This window comes from Stegastes partitus, unplaced genomic scaffold, assembly GCF_000690725.1.
Source record: "Stegastes partitus isolate 25-593 unplaced genomic scaffold, Stegastes_partitus-1.0.2 Scaffold399, whole genome shotgun sequence".
NCBI classification, from domain to species: domain Eukaryota; kingdom Metazoa; phylum Chordata; class Actinopteri; family Pomacentridae; genus Stegastes; species Stegastes partitus.
The window spans coordinates 50,493-65,138 of record NW_007578130.1 but is presented as its reverse complement, the minus strand read 5'-3'; the positions used below and the strand labels follow the sequence as shown (position 1 = coordinate 65,138).

Here is a 14,646-nt window from a genome sequence, read left to right as displayed (position 1 = left end):
AAAAAACAAACAAACCGTGGGACCCTTGAACATATATCTAGTTGAACAACCCTTTGAGCCAATCACTGCCGTCAGATGTTTTCTGTAACTCTCAGTCAGACTTCTGCACCTGTTGACAGGTATTCTGGTATTCCAGGTATTCCACTGCTCATCAGCGAAGGCCTCTAATTTGTCTGGGACAGTTTATTATTATTTTTTTTTTTATTATTGTCAATCACAATTCAAAAGCAATGTCTTACGCCAATAAATTATAATTCTGGAAATTTTTATTTATTATTACTTTTTTCAATTTCTAGTAATTTGAGTGACTATTGTGAATTTTGTCTTTTCTTTAATGGATGTATACGGTGTATTTATGTTTATGAGCAGGTTCCCTGCACCTCTGGCCTCAACCAGAGGGAGGCGCTCTTGCACCGGTCGTGAGGCTCCAGCCAATCAGATCACAGGACAGGGAGGAACAGGTTTCCGGCCTAGCGAGCGACAACAGTCTGAAAGACGTAGAGGAGAAGCTGTCACTCGTGCAGACTTTAATGGTTTAGCTTTACGAGATTCGTCTTTAATCGACCGTAAGTTTCACTCTTGCACCGTCGTTTGAATTTTGTGACGATAAGCGAAACGGAATGTCGACAGTTGAGGGTCAACCGGGGGGCCGTTGTTGGTGCAGCTAAAGCTAACCTGTGTGTTTGATAGCCGTAGCTAAGCTAGCTACCGGCTAATGATAAACTGAGCTAAGCTATCCACGATTCAAGGCTCTAGAGGTTTTCTCTCTGGCGTTCATCATCGTCTTCCATCAATAGAAACGTCTATTAAAGCAGCACCTGTTAGTAATTAGCGGTTTCTAGTTAGCTAGCTATGTTAGCACCTAAGATTGCTGATCGTGTCCCGGTGAGATGACAAAGTTGCACCAAAGCTAGCTGGCTAACCAAGGCTGTTAGCTGCAGCTTTTTGTTGGTAGTAGGATCATTTGAAATTTTTGATTGTTTAATCAAACAAGTTTTTAAAAAACCGATGCGTGCTAATAAGTAAGCATGCATGTTGTATAGCGATGTGCATGTGCTTTTTGAAGGTATGGACCTGCATGCTGTAGGCAGTGTTTGTAGTGCACCTTTTTTTCCTTTTAGGTTTCATTTGTCAAAGAAAGCTTATTAATTCCAATGGGATTATGTGATTGCATTAAGGTTGGCCATATTATGATTTGGTAGTAGCTTCATGTCCAGTAATTCAGGACCACAATAATAATAATAATAGTAACTATACAAGTATGAATCTCAGTAAAACAAAACGACTAAAACATGTAACCTGACTGGTTTTAAAATGACAATCATGATTACTCAATCAAACAATCATTTGTGAAGCTTTGTGGTTTGTTGTGGTGGTGTAGTGACGGCGTGTTTGAGTTCTCCCCCTGCTTGTTTCTCTCAACAGATGATCTAACTAATCACTAATTTAAATCCCAAGAACTGGCAGTCGCACTAACATGGCATCCGTTTACTGAGCTGCTCCGTCTTCAGACGCTGCTAGCACCAAGCTTTGGTGTTCAGTTTTCCATCGAATGAGACTGAGCCCCCGCCACCATGGAAGCAGAGACAGTAAGTTTGCGCTCTAGCTGTTCATGGCATCACACTGTCACTGTTTTATCTGCTTTGCAAAGCAGGCAGCTTTACCTACAGGTTTGGATAGAAAACTCTTTTATATATATGTAGTACTTTTTGGAGAGCCTGGCAGTGTTTTATTGTGTTTTGAAGGAAGTAATCCCCATCTGGCAGAATAAACCTCATGGCTCCACCCGCAGCGTTGTGAGAAGAATAGGCTCCACTCTTCCCCTCAAACCTCCACAAAGAGCATGTTTCCAGGTACATATGATATCTTTCATCTAGTACTTATGTTTCTCTCTTATTGCCATTAAAACTGCTGCTATATACGCCGTTCACTTGTGTTCCTGTGCATTAGGAGCTACCAGGCCTGCCCACACTTCGGCCTATGGACGGCCCGATGGTTCCGACCCTGGCAGACATAGCTTGGATTGTTGCAGATGAGGAGGAGACGTACGCCAGAGTGAGGTAACTCTGCTGCTGAGCCTTGAGAGACAAACGTGAAGGTTGTGGAGTCGTGCCAAGTCGGTGCTCCTCACCTGCATTAAAGCGTTTTCCAATTTATTAGATGTGCACTTGCCACGTAACGGACTGCTGTGATGTCCCGTTTTTGTTTATTCTGTGTCAGAGAGGTGATGCTTCCACTCTGCAGTTATTTTATGGTGATGTTAAATTTATATTAACATCATAAACATGACAAAGGCAGGATTTATTGGACTGTATCAGACTGGAGAGCTGTGCCTAATAAACTGCTGGAGGTGTAGATTAGTGATTTAACACAATAAAAGCTGCTGTTTATTGATGCTAATTATTCACATCTCTGTTTTCAGGAGCGACTCGCGTCCCCTTAAACATGAATGGCGGCCTACGCCCCTCTTAGTGCTCCACAGGAACTCCTCTGTGCCCAACTTCCGCCGCGAGGGCAAAAGGATGGAGGGGCTACGGAAGCCCGGAGTGACCGCTCTGAACCGCACCACGGCCCTGCAGGACGAGCTCAGCAGACTCCGCGCACAGATCGCCAAGATCGTGGCGAGTGATTCTGGTAGGTGACCCACCAGTAAAGTACCGCCATGTCATCAGCTGTGAGTTAGATTTAATAAAACAATGTCGTGGCTGTGGATTGAAATAGGCACTGTGTTTATCCATCCTAAAGACTGCAGTTGGTGAAGCCGTTCGGGGCCGTGAGGATTTAGGATTGCTTTATTGAGCCCGTGTGAGTGGGTTTACCTCAGAGTTAGTGTCTTCATGTGACTGATTCTCCTGTTGCCAAGTCACTCGCCCTGATTCCCTTTAAGCTCTTTGGTGCTAAGATGTCTTGGCATCAGTTTGTAGGTCAGGAGCAAAAGATAATCTCTGTGGCAGGCACCCGCTGAACAATTGGACAGCGATGACATGAGAGCGTGTCGTCTGTTCACGTGTTTTCACATGAAGTGGGTTTCTCATATAATTACATACAACTCCTGAACTCGCTCATAGTTTGATAGATTTTCGTTGTGAGATGAGCTCTACGTGCTGCGTTATCTTTATGTCCACTGCTGTTCATATTTCAGTGTTTGGATTCGTGTTGCACTAAAAGATGCTCTCAAAAATATCCACAATGTGATGAAGTTTCTCTGCCTGTACGCTGCTCTCTGCTGCAGATCTGCAGTTTAATAGGTTTTATTTGATGCAGTGACGACAGCATGATCGTGTTTCTTATTGTGAAAACCTCAGCTGGCTGCTCTCCACAGCCTGGAGGTAGTGGATGAGAGATTAATGTTGGATAAAAGAGAAGTCAAACAGGTTAGACTTTTATTAGTGATGTGTGTTTTGTGCACTTGTTTTACAACTCCAGAACCATTTGATGTTTGAGGAAACACATCAGAGTGTAAAGTAGTAAATTGTTGTCTCATGAAATATTTAATCCTGCAGAGAAAAGCTGATTTACTGAACTATGGATAGAAACTTGGTCACAGCGCTCCGTTTACAGCCGAGCCACGATTGGAGACGTTCCACTGAAAACAACTTTAACAATAACGTCTGTAAGGCGGAGAGCGGCACCGACGACGGTGCTTAAAACGACTTTATTTGTCAGGATGTAGATTGAGAAAATAAAAATAAGGTTGTGTTAGAATAAAGTGGCGCCACTCGACTGGAGCGATCCGAAGCATGACCACGTTCAGCATCGTTGTGCTGGACCTTTTACCTCAAAGGTTTTATTTCAAACACTATTTCTTTTTTGTGAGTTCTTGTTTTGTCAGACGGTGTAAACGATGCAGCGTGCCACACGTTTAAATGATTGTTTATTGAGGAATGTGATGAACACTTTTAAATGTCTCTTTATGTTTAATGACCAACACCAACTTGAGCCCAGTTCTGCCTGTTTTGTGGATGTTTTCTTGCTTTTGGACTCGTCTAGATTTAAATTTCCTTCAACTAAAAGGGAAATGAGTCGTTAGGAACATCCTGAGATCCGACCTCTGGACGTCTGAGATGCTCAGCGGTCCAGTCTGTGTGGAACAACTCATTTCTCTACTTTTTTTTTCTCCTTTCAGGCTCCAACCCGCTGACCCCGGATCTGCTCTCCCCCGACGACACGAGCATGAGCTTTTCCATGGCGCCTTTTGAGACGGCGTCCTACCAGCCGGCTGCTGCTGCCGCCGCCTCCTTTGTCATCAGTGACGTGACGGAGGAAGAGGAGGAGGAGGAGGAGGAAGAAGAGGAGGTGGAGGAGGACGAGAAGGATGTGGTGTCCGTGGTGTCAGAGCTGGTCCCCGACCCTCTGCCGCCCGTCTCCATGACGGCGTCGGCCACCTTTGACCTGGACCGGCCCAGCATGGACTTCCGGGAGGCCGAGGAGGACACGGTGTCGCTGTCAAAGTCCACCAGTTTCGCCGACGTCATGGACATCCTGAAGGACATGAACCGGATGAAGATGAGCAAAGACAGGCAAGAGATGCTGGTGAACAGAAGGCCTCGAAGCTTCCTGTCTGTTTGCTCGCTGTAGTGACGCCTTGTGTTTTCTTTGTGTGGTTTCAGGTACAATCGAGGCTGTACGTCCCTCAGAGAGGAGGACTCGGCCTCGCTGATTTCAGAAGCTCTGAGGAAAAAGTTTGTCCTGAAGGAAGAAGATAGTGCCACTGTGAAGAGGAAGTAGCCCGAAACCACCGGAACCCGATCCTGCTGCTCCATGTAAGCAGGACAGAGTGTGTGCTCGTCAGAAGCCTGTTCTGTGTGATCAACCTTTGATGGCATGTGGGAGGTTTTTAGCGGCGAAACCTTTGTCTTAGTCTTTGTTTTTTCTCTTCCTTACTGTTTTTAGGCCTTTGCCTGTGGAATATGTACCCATGGATCCACACCCTTGCTCCTCAGACCCGAGGCGATAGCTGTCTGCCAGAGTTAATACAAAAACCCAAACACTTGATCTCAATGTGAACTTGGCGGTGCTGGAGAGAGGAACAGCCGACTCTGGGCGACAATAATCAGTTCAAGCACCGCATCGCGTTTTACATTCAGCGTACTTCTCCCTAAAAAAATGCTTTTATGTTTATTTCAATAAGAGACTCGGCCGACTCCGGTGACGACGGGTCTCACGTAAATCTGGACTGTTGTTTTATAGAAAGGCTGCGATCCAAACCGCTGTCCTCAGCTTTGGACTCACATTCAGGAACGTCCCTTTAAGAAGCATTTTATTCATCTGGTTTTGGGAAAAGCCCGTCTCGAGTTTGTTGTTTTTTTTCTTACGAATTTTCCACAGAGGAGATGCAAATAAACCCTTTTTGTTGTTGTTGTTTTTGAATGATGTAAAGGAGACTTCTAACGTACTTGAACGTGTTTTATGTTGACGCTGAGACGTACTGTAGCTCATCACGGTGGGACGAATACCTTCAGATCTCTGCTGCCCACATTTGCATTTTAATATCGCGTTTGCGAACGGCGTGGCGTGCTGTACGTCGCCTGTCCTCTTTGTTTGTGATTAACATATAGATTGATCGTCACGGGGCGCTGGTTTTAAAACCCGATCTTAAAAGGCGGCGAGGAAAAACACATCGGTGATATTATTGTTTGAAGAGTGAGCCGTGTGGTGTGCAAATCAGAAAAAAAAGTGTCGTCTGTTCAGGCCTTTTGTAGAACCAACTCTCCCGGCGTGTGATGTGCAGCTCGGCAGAGGAAGCCACCTGTTTAGTGCAGGCTGACAGCTGAAGAGGTGGTTTTTACTTTGGGCTACGTGTGAGAGATCTTTGATGTCCTTCTGTATGCAGAGCTTTGACAAAACCTTCGCATCAGCCAGGATTCTGATGATAAATGTTCTTGCTAACGCCTTACCACGGATCTGTTGCCTGTTCCTGATTTTATCCCCATATTAGTTCAAAGTGCCACGGGTTTGTTTCACTCAGCCCTTCGTTGCCTGCCCATGTGTTTGACCCGACTGTGCCCTCCGTTCTCTATCCCATACGTAGGCACCACCAGCTGTGTGTGTGATGTTCCTGGAAGGTTTTCTTTTCTTTTTTTTTTAATGCAACAATACTTTAAACCCACTCGTGTCACTCCTCACTGTGTTGTCACGTCTGTGGGAATCTGTACGTGTAATCTTGCTGTGTGAAAAGTTACTGCTAAGCTGGATGTGAACCAGAGCGTCTCTGTGTGTAGCTGTGTGCGGTGGAGTTTGTGTTGTGTATCGCTGGAACGGGCACACGACTTGTAACGCTCGGACTTATTCTTTTTGCTAACCGGTCAAAGCGAAGACGTGATTTAGGCAAAATATTATATGCAAGCGACTGTTTCTGTGTACTTGATGGTGAACCCGACACGGCGGACACTACCAGCTTCATCCTGATGAGAAGCGAAGGGAAATACTCTTTGTTTTTGAATTCCTCCTCTAAGTTTTAGGCGTGTCATCGCTATACGTCTGTGTAGCGCTGATGCCGCCATCAACACCGTCTGTATCTTTATTTTTTGTCATGTGAGGACTTGTAAATAAAGAATGTGCTGATGTTTTGAACCTGCGTCTGCTTTGTTGCATGTCATCACCACCAGGGGGCAGTGCAGGGGAACAAAAGTAGTGGTTTGATCATTAGTTTTTTCTCTGTAGAGTAAACGGATCATCGACTACGGGTCTGGATTGAAGTAACTCGCTTCATTTACTAGTGTGTGGCCCCCTTTTCATGATTTTCTGCTGCTTTCTACTTTTGGTCCACTTCAGAGGGAAACTTTCTCTGTTGCTGCATCTGTCTGACGACTAGAATAACTATTTATTATGTGATTTTAGACACAAAAACATAGAAAATATAATGCATTATACGTGAAACTACCCATACACTAGTTTACATTACTTTTGGTATTTTGCTCCTTTAACTAAATGACATCAATACGTCTTCCAGCGCTGATAATGAGGACTCATGGGGAGTTTTCTGACTTTGACATTTCAGCAGTGCTGGATGCTTTCATGCAGGTTAAATTTGATGAGCTTGTTATTCCACTGGAAGAAGCAAAAATCAAAGTCCTGCATTCAAAATGTAACTGAAACTGTTAAAGTACAAACTGTGGAACAGTGAGAGCGCCAAAGTACAAAAATAAATCAATAAAAAAATAATGTAATAAAAATAGAAATATAAAGACAAATAAGTTAAATAATAATAAAATGTTTTTATTATTTTTTAAATGTATTTCAAAATTTTTATTCATTTTATAATGTTTTAAAGCAACATTATAGAAAATAAATTTAAAGAAATAAAAAATTATGTACAAATAAAAATGAAACAACAAAAAAATAAGCAAAAATATATTTAAAAATAACTTATTTGTTTGTCTTCATATTTCTACTTTTATTAGCCTTTTCGTTTATAGATTCATTTTTGATTAATATTGTTTTATATTGCCAAATTATTATTTTTAATTTTATTTGATTTATTCTTCTTTTTGTTTCCACTTGTATTTTATTATTCTTTTATTGATTTATTTTTGTAATTTGGCGCTCTCACTGCTCCATAACTAACAGCCAAATGGAAAAGTATAAAAAAAATGTGAAAAGAGAAGAATATACAGAATATATTAATACTGATGTATTCATGTGAAAGCAGTATTTTAATGATGTCAAAAAGATGATTATTTTATTGTGTGTGCTTGTGAGTCGTATTTCTGTATAAAGAGGTAATTTTTATATGAAAAACTTTCAAAGTAAATGTTAATAACAGCTGTCAGATAAATGGAGAGAGCCGTAGCTTTATCTGAGGCACAGTAGGAAGGAATAACATAGAACATGTGATGCACTTCTCCCACTGACACAGTTTAACTCCAGCCTTCATGTCCAAGCTGAACAATCAGCTCTTTGCACCCAGAACATCCATTTACACCATTTGTGAAGCTGAATGAAACCTGACAGACGCTCACAGCACCTCCAAACTCTATGAAGTGTCTGTGCTGATAATTTCCAGGATTATTGTTAACCCACATTCTTTCCCATCTCCCTGTTCCTTCCCAGGATGATGTGGCCCCTCAGTGAGTCACAGTCTATTTTCTGTGAGAGTCCTTGGCCTACTTTGTCCCTCTTCACCTCCACCATGGACTTCCTACCTATTTTAGATGCAGGGAGATGTCTGTGGAGAGCTCAATTAATAGGGCTCAGTGTCAAAACGAGGCTCCGTTAAACCTATAAATACAGGCCTTTAGCTTAAAGTGACATTGACACGTTTTCATTACGACGACACTCGTTAGAAGAACTAATGCACTTCTGAGTGAGCGGCCGCTGGAAGTTTCCCGAAGCTGTCGGAAATGAAGAATGTGACGACTTTAGAGAAAATCAAGAACGGCCCTGCAGCCCGACTTCAGCTTTTATTGTCTGTACTCAGGTTAGCCTTTGATTTAAAATGGCTTCATCTCCTCTGTGTGTGTGTGTGTCTGTTCTCAACATGTCTGGAGAACCGTACGTCTGTTCTGCTTCAAACTTGTCGGGTGTGTTGCTGAGGAGACGAGGAAGTGTAGCGTCAAGTTTGAAGCAGATCAGAAGAACTTTTCCTCAGCCTGTCCTTCGGCTGCACCAGTTACTGCGTCATCAAAAGGCCAACGCATAGTCCATCCATCCATCCATCATCTCTACACCTTCATCCTCACCAGGGTCATGGGGGGCGGAGCCTATCCCAGCTGACTCAGGGTGAAGGCAGGTTCACCTGGACAGGTAACCAGTCTATCACAGGGCTACACTTAGAGACAGACAACCAAGCACACTCACATTCACACCTACGGACAATTTACAATCACCAATTAACCTCAGCATGTTTGTGGACTGTGGGAGGAAGCCGGAGAACCCGGAGAGAACCCACGCTGCACGGGGAGAACATGGAGACTCCACGCAGGAAGATCCCGGGTGTCCTCACCGGGACGCCAACCGGCGACCTTCTAGCTGTGAGGCGACAGTGCTAACCACTGAGCCCCTAGAAAGAACATCAACTTCTTATATTTCTAGCAGGAAGTTTACTGTTTTCCTGCCGCTGCCGAAGTCGTTTGGTTTGTTTTTATAATCCTGTGAGGTCTTGATCATTTATCGCACCCTGAGATGATAATTCATACTTTTAGCTTCTTCTATTCATGCAAATCAGTGATGTTTGTGTTTGATTTGTGTTTGGACAGCGTTTTGGGTCAAGTGTTGTTTTAAATATGCTGTAATTACAGGCTTTGACTTTAATGAGTCTGACGTCACAGCAGAAATTACCAGTGAGTCACAGGAATAATAAACTGTTGTGGTAGAAATATCATCATATTTCAGTGGATTTCAGTGAATTTACTCGAATTCTTTTAATGTTCTTGACTTCGAAGTTTGAACTTCGAGGTTCCAGCCGAGTTCCTGCAATAAGTAGCGGCGAAGCAGCAAACAGGTGAGTATCCGTCATCCTGACCGGTCAGCACGGCGCCTTCGCCTCCCCGAGCCGCACAGCTTTTTGTCAACGTCTCCTTACGTCGCTGGAAGCTCCTCACAAGAAGTTCTGTCGTTGGAAACAGAAGCATCCCTCCGATGTCCTCCGAGATGCTTCCTCATGCTGCCCAGAGGCGTCAGGAGCAATATGAGCAGAGGAATTGCTTTGTGGGGAGGGAATTGGATGAAGTTTTACTTTGGGCTGAGACATCGTTAAGAGTTTTTGGTTTTGATTAATGTGCCTGACAAACGGTGCTGCTGCTGCTGCTGCAGGGAGGGAACGTGGAGCTACAGCTGGGCTGCAGCAAAACCAAGCAGAAGACGGATCGGTCCAGCAGCCGTCACTCTCAGAGCTCAGCAGGGATTATTTACTGGCATATTGCACCTCTCAGGGAGTGACGGGAAACGGCTTAATTCATGGTTAACACCTTAAAATGCTGCATTAGCATACCGAGTCCAACAAACAGGAAGTGGATAGTGGTTTACCTGTCGTCTAACAGAAAGACTGGAGCCGAACTTTAGTCAGTGTTGATGTATTAAAACAGCAGGAATTAAAGTGTAGTACTTCGTCTTTATTGCAGCATTTGAACAACACCTTTGTGATCTAAGTCCAACAAAACTTTTTCAACCTCAGCTGCTCGATCGTCTCTCTGACCACAGCTCAGAACTGTTTCACATGTTTCTCTATCTGTGTACAGGCGTCTTTAGACCTTTTCCTAAACAGAAGTTATGGTTTCCCTCACTGGACGGCCTTCAACTTTGGAAATACCAGAGGAAATACCAGAGGCAGCGTGCACAGAGCTTCATGATGATCAAAACAGCTCCTAAAATCTGTCCTCCTCATTATCTGCACGGAGAGAAAACAACCTGCACAGGATCATCAACAGCCTGCGATGAGCACGTCAGACGGCGTGAACGCGTGATGCACGTTGACCACGGCAGCCATATGTTGGGCGCTAACGCCGAAGCGGTTGACTTCACAGCGACTTGATGTGGCCAAAGACATTTCAATTGTGTCTGACAAAAAAAACCCAGAATGTGTTAAAACAGCTTTCATGTCTGTTGGGTTTGAGTGTCATCTTCCACGTCGTATCGTAGCAACAACCAGTGGGACTGGGCGGACGACAAGGGTCCGGGGGAACACGAGCGCTGCATCTGTTGCTCCCGGCCGCCCACCATCCCCGAGTGTCGCCCACGCATCCGCCCGCGTCACCGAGACAAAACTAACACTTATGAGTCAGAGCAGCAGCGGCGGCGGCTCCACGAGAGCGGCTGCAGCTCCATTCAATCCACTCCATTGTTTCTATTCTGGGGCCTTTGTAGTGTTTCTGTCTTATTAGTGGGTTTGCCCTCCAAACATGATTGCTTTGTGATGCAAAGTAAATTGCGTCTATAAGTGGCGCTGTTGATGGCACTTAAGTGCGGTGTTGCCCTGCCTCTCATTGTCACGCTGTGGAGAACCTGTTGCTGCTTTTTCTGTACCGCTGTCGCTGTGAAGCTCGATGTCTTCTCAGAACAACAGAGAAAAACAAAGTCAGATTTGAATTTAACTCTTTCATGTGTCTTTGATTCGATCTCTGTCCCAACACCGTGCTCTGAAGGAACACAGGAAGAAAAACAGTCATTCACTTTCTTGCCAAGAGTCAGATGAGAGACTTTCTACTCGCCTCGTGTCTGCTCGCTGATTCTGAACACGCAGCCGGCAGCCGGCTAGCTTAGCATGAAACCTGGATCAGCTCAAAGCGTGCTAATTGCTCGTTAACATGCCTTACACCGATCAGCCAAAACATTAAAACCTGGGAGAGAGGAAGTTAATAACGTTGATTAACTTGTTACTGTGGCACCTGTCAAAGGGTGAGCTACATCAGGCGGCAGTTCTTGAAGCTAATGTGTTGGAAGGAGGGAAAACGGCCAAGCATAAAGATCTAAGTGCCTTCAACAAGAGTCCAATTGAGACGACCGGGTCGGAGCGTTTCTGAAATGGCAGGTCCTGTCGGGTGATTTCAGAATAAATCAGTTAGCGCCTCCTGAAAGTGGTCCAAGGAAGGACAACTGCTGAACCGGCGACAGAGTCATGAGCACCCAAGACTCGCTGACGTGCTTGGAGAGCGAAGGCCGGCCCGTGTGGGTCAGAACTACTGGAGCACAAGTTGCTGAAAACCTAAATGCGGGCTGTGAAATGAAAGAAAGGTGCTGGAACAGCATCGCTGCCGAGTCCCAGGCCGACCAGAGCGCCCACGTTAGCCAGTGAACGCACCTCACGGTCATGTGAGCGTCAGAACTGGACCACGTGGCCTGGTCTGATCAGAATCAGAATCACTTTATCGATCTGAGGTGAAGTCGCTTACTTTACAGATGCTCCCATTCAAAGTCTTAAGAGATATAAACAGTACCAATATATAGATAAACATAAGTAGAAAAATATGTCCTAAAAATGTAAACGTAAGTAGGAACAGGCAGCGTGATGCTCTGGACCATGTTCTGCTGGGAAACCTCTGGTTCTGGTATACATGTGGACATTAGTTTGAGACATGCCACCTACCTGTACCACATACATCCCCTCCAGGTATCAGCGTTCCTACATGGCAGTGGTGGGACAGGGCATCCTGCCACTTGACTGTTCCTCTGACTGAGATGGACAATCAAGTCCAATCAACGGCGACCCGCCTCACATCTTCCAGGACTTACAGGATTTGCTGCTAACATCTCGGTGCCTGATGGTGTCTGTGGAGTCCAGACCTCAGTGGGTCGGACAAAGGAGACCTAAAGCAATGTGAGGCAGGTGGTTTTCCTCCAACAGACCTCAGCCCAAACCCTGGACTTTAATGGGTGATTCTAAGTTGACCTTCGGCTCTGTGGCAGATGATGGAAACGGGGATGGAAAATGAATAATGAGGAGGGAGACAAGGTTGATGGAATCTGTGTGAGGACAGTAGAGCACCCAGATATCTGTGACGCCTTCAAATCCATCATTTTATGCCGTTAATTGGAGCAAGTCATCCTCGTGGCCTTGTTTCAGTCTGCCGGCTCCACGTGGATGATGCATGGTGCTCATCAGCTAACTCTGAAACAACACAGTTTGGAACTTGAGGGCTGGTTCAACTCAAACTGTGTTAACACGACCAGATCTGGTGACTCAAGTAAAGAAATAATATAAAACTCAAACAAGCCCACAGGGAAACATGTGCCATCATTTCTTTTCTTCCTTCTCCATCCTTTTGCCCCGCAGCACTGAGTCACGTTTTGTTAAGAAATTGATAAGAGCGCAGTTGGTGAGTCCCAGATGGTACCCCAGTATCATGGCCCGTGTGGCAGTTATCCATTAATGATGAGGCTTCAGTGGAAAAGGGAAACTCACAGAAGCCAGTTTGCTCTCTCAGTCGTGTAACAACCAGTTATCAATCCGTTTATTTAAGTTTATTAATACAAAAACACGACCCTAGTTGTAAACCCTGAGAAGAACTACACATTTCATGGCGTGTCCAATCACGTTGTATTGTAACGCTTCTGGAAGTTGTAGTTCTTTCTTCAAAACAGCTGTTTCTCCTAAATGGAGGGGGAAATATAAAACTTTTTGTGCATTTAGGGGTTTAAACTGACGAGGAACATGTTTATTTTGACTGACTTTACAAATGGAATTGATGTATATAGGTGAAATTACATTGAGTGTACATATAGCCGTGACAAACTATATTCACAGCGGTTGAGTCACAGGTCAGATTTTTGTGCCGTAAGTAGCACGTGATTGGGACGTCTCCTTAGAATCTGGGCCAAAAATAAAAACTGTCTAATAAATGTGAATCAGTCATGTTCTCAAATATGATTAGAAGTAAACAAGAGTTTCCTCGAAACAGCCTCACTGGGAAATGAACTAAATTAAATGAGAAATTACAAGAACCCACTTCACTAAATGATGATCATTTTTGCCGGGAAGCTGATCCGGCTGGTGATTTTTAAGCTGATGAGTTTCTTTTTACTGTTTGATGTCTTTACTTCTCCCATTTCCACTAAATTACAACAGTTTGATCGGCTAATTGCAGATCCGTGAGCAATAAGTAGCGTCTCTAGAGCCTGCTGCTGGATTCCTGGTAAAAAACAATAAAAATTAAATAGTAAGACCACCATCATGGCCTCACAAACACATTCATGAACTCAGTTTTTACTGTGCTTTAGCTGTGATTTAAGACCAACTATCAAATAACCATGACGATAACCAGAGGCCTCGTTTTTGCACAAATGTCTCGAAACAAATAAAACTTGAGATGATTCATATTTGTGGTTAAGACACGTTAAACCTCGAGCATCTCACAGTCCAGCTAAGTTCAAACAAGTCCACATATGACCAGGGAAGACCTAAAGAGTGCGAAACAGTATCGTACATGTTGGTATCATTTGCACAATTTGCTTTAAAACATCTGGCGACGCTTCCATGTTGCATCTGTCAGCTAGCGCTAAACTGCTCGTGATGATGGTAGTATAGATATATAGAGATCCAGCGTAAAGGTGATGCAGAATGACGGCGAACTAGCTCCCTTATCACCACAGGAGCTGCCATGGCGACCAACCAAACCCAGCTAGCCGTGTTCTTTGCGGATCAACAGCATGTTTGCAGCCCGTCGTCAATAAATCAGATTGTTTTACTGAACCGGCCCAGAGCATAAATAAAACATCTCACTCCAGGCTGTGTGAATGAAAGGCTAATGACACATAAATTACATTTTTAATGAAGTGTGCACAAAGTGAGCACATTTCAGTGAAAATACGAGAGTCGTATGACGGGCTGTGACCCGGTGTTCTGTATTTATGCTAATCCAAATGTTCCACTCTCTACAGGAGCTGTCATCAAGCCAGAAAATATCTTCCAGTTATATCATCAACATTTGAGTCCCACATGTCTAAACCACATTTATCCAACCGGCAAATGGTGGACAAACATTGTGTCAGATAATCAGGTTTCGGTGGGTGGCCCGCCGTCTTTCAGGGTTTTTGTGGGACGTGAAGAAGCCCACTGGGTATATTCTGTTGTTACTGACAACAAATCGCTCAAAAAGTTGATTAGAAATTGATGCTAATCGTGTTGTTTCTGTAGCCAAAGCTGTTTTTAGTCTATTCTTTGGTGCAATATACCTAAAAAATGAATTACAAACACAGAACGGGCCCACTGAG

General features: G+C 44.2%; 1 protein-coding gene across 5 annotated transcripts; it reads left to right on the top strand.

Annotated features, from left to right (window-relative positions):
- The first annotated feature begins 455 nt into the window (after positions 1–455).
- Positions 456–6,573, top strand: mtfr1l (mitochondrial fission regulator 1-like). Of its 5 annotated transcripts, XM_008285364.1 has the most exons (8): positions 456–566; positions 1,426–1,589; positions 1,746–1,853; positions 1,951–2,060; positions 2,423–2,634; positions 4,127–4,520; positions 4,611–4,763; positions 4,894–6,573. In XM_008285364.1, the coding sequence occupies exons 2-7, from the start codon at positions 1,575–1,577 to the stop codon at positions 4,726–4,728; spliced, it is 957 nt and encodes a 318-aa protein (XP_008283586.1). In that variant the 5' UTR covers positions 456–566; positions 1,426–1,574; the 3' UTR covers positions 4,729–4,763; positions 4,894–6,573. The 5 variants fall into 5 exon arrangements, with proteins under 5 accessions (XP_008283586.1, XP_008283587.1, XP_008283584.1 ...); XM_008285365.1 differs by having other exon boundaries at positions 1,767–1,853; positions 4,611–6,573; XM_008285362.1 differs by having other exon boundaries at positions 4,611–6,573.
- The last annotated feature ends 8,073 nt before the right edge of the window (positions 6,574–14,646 follow it).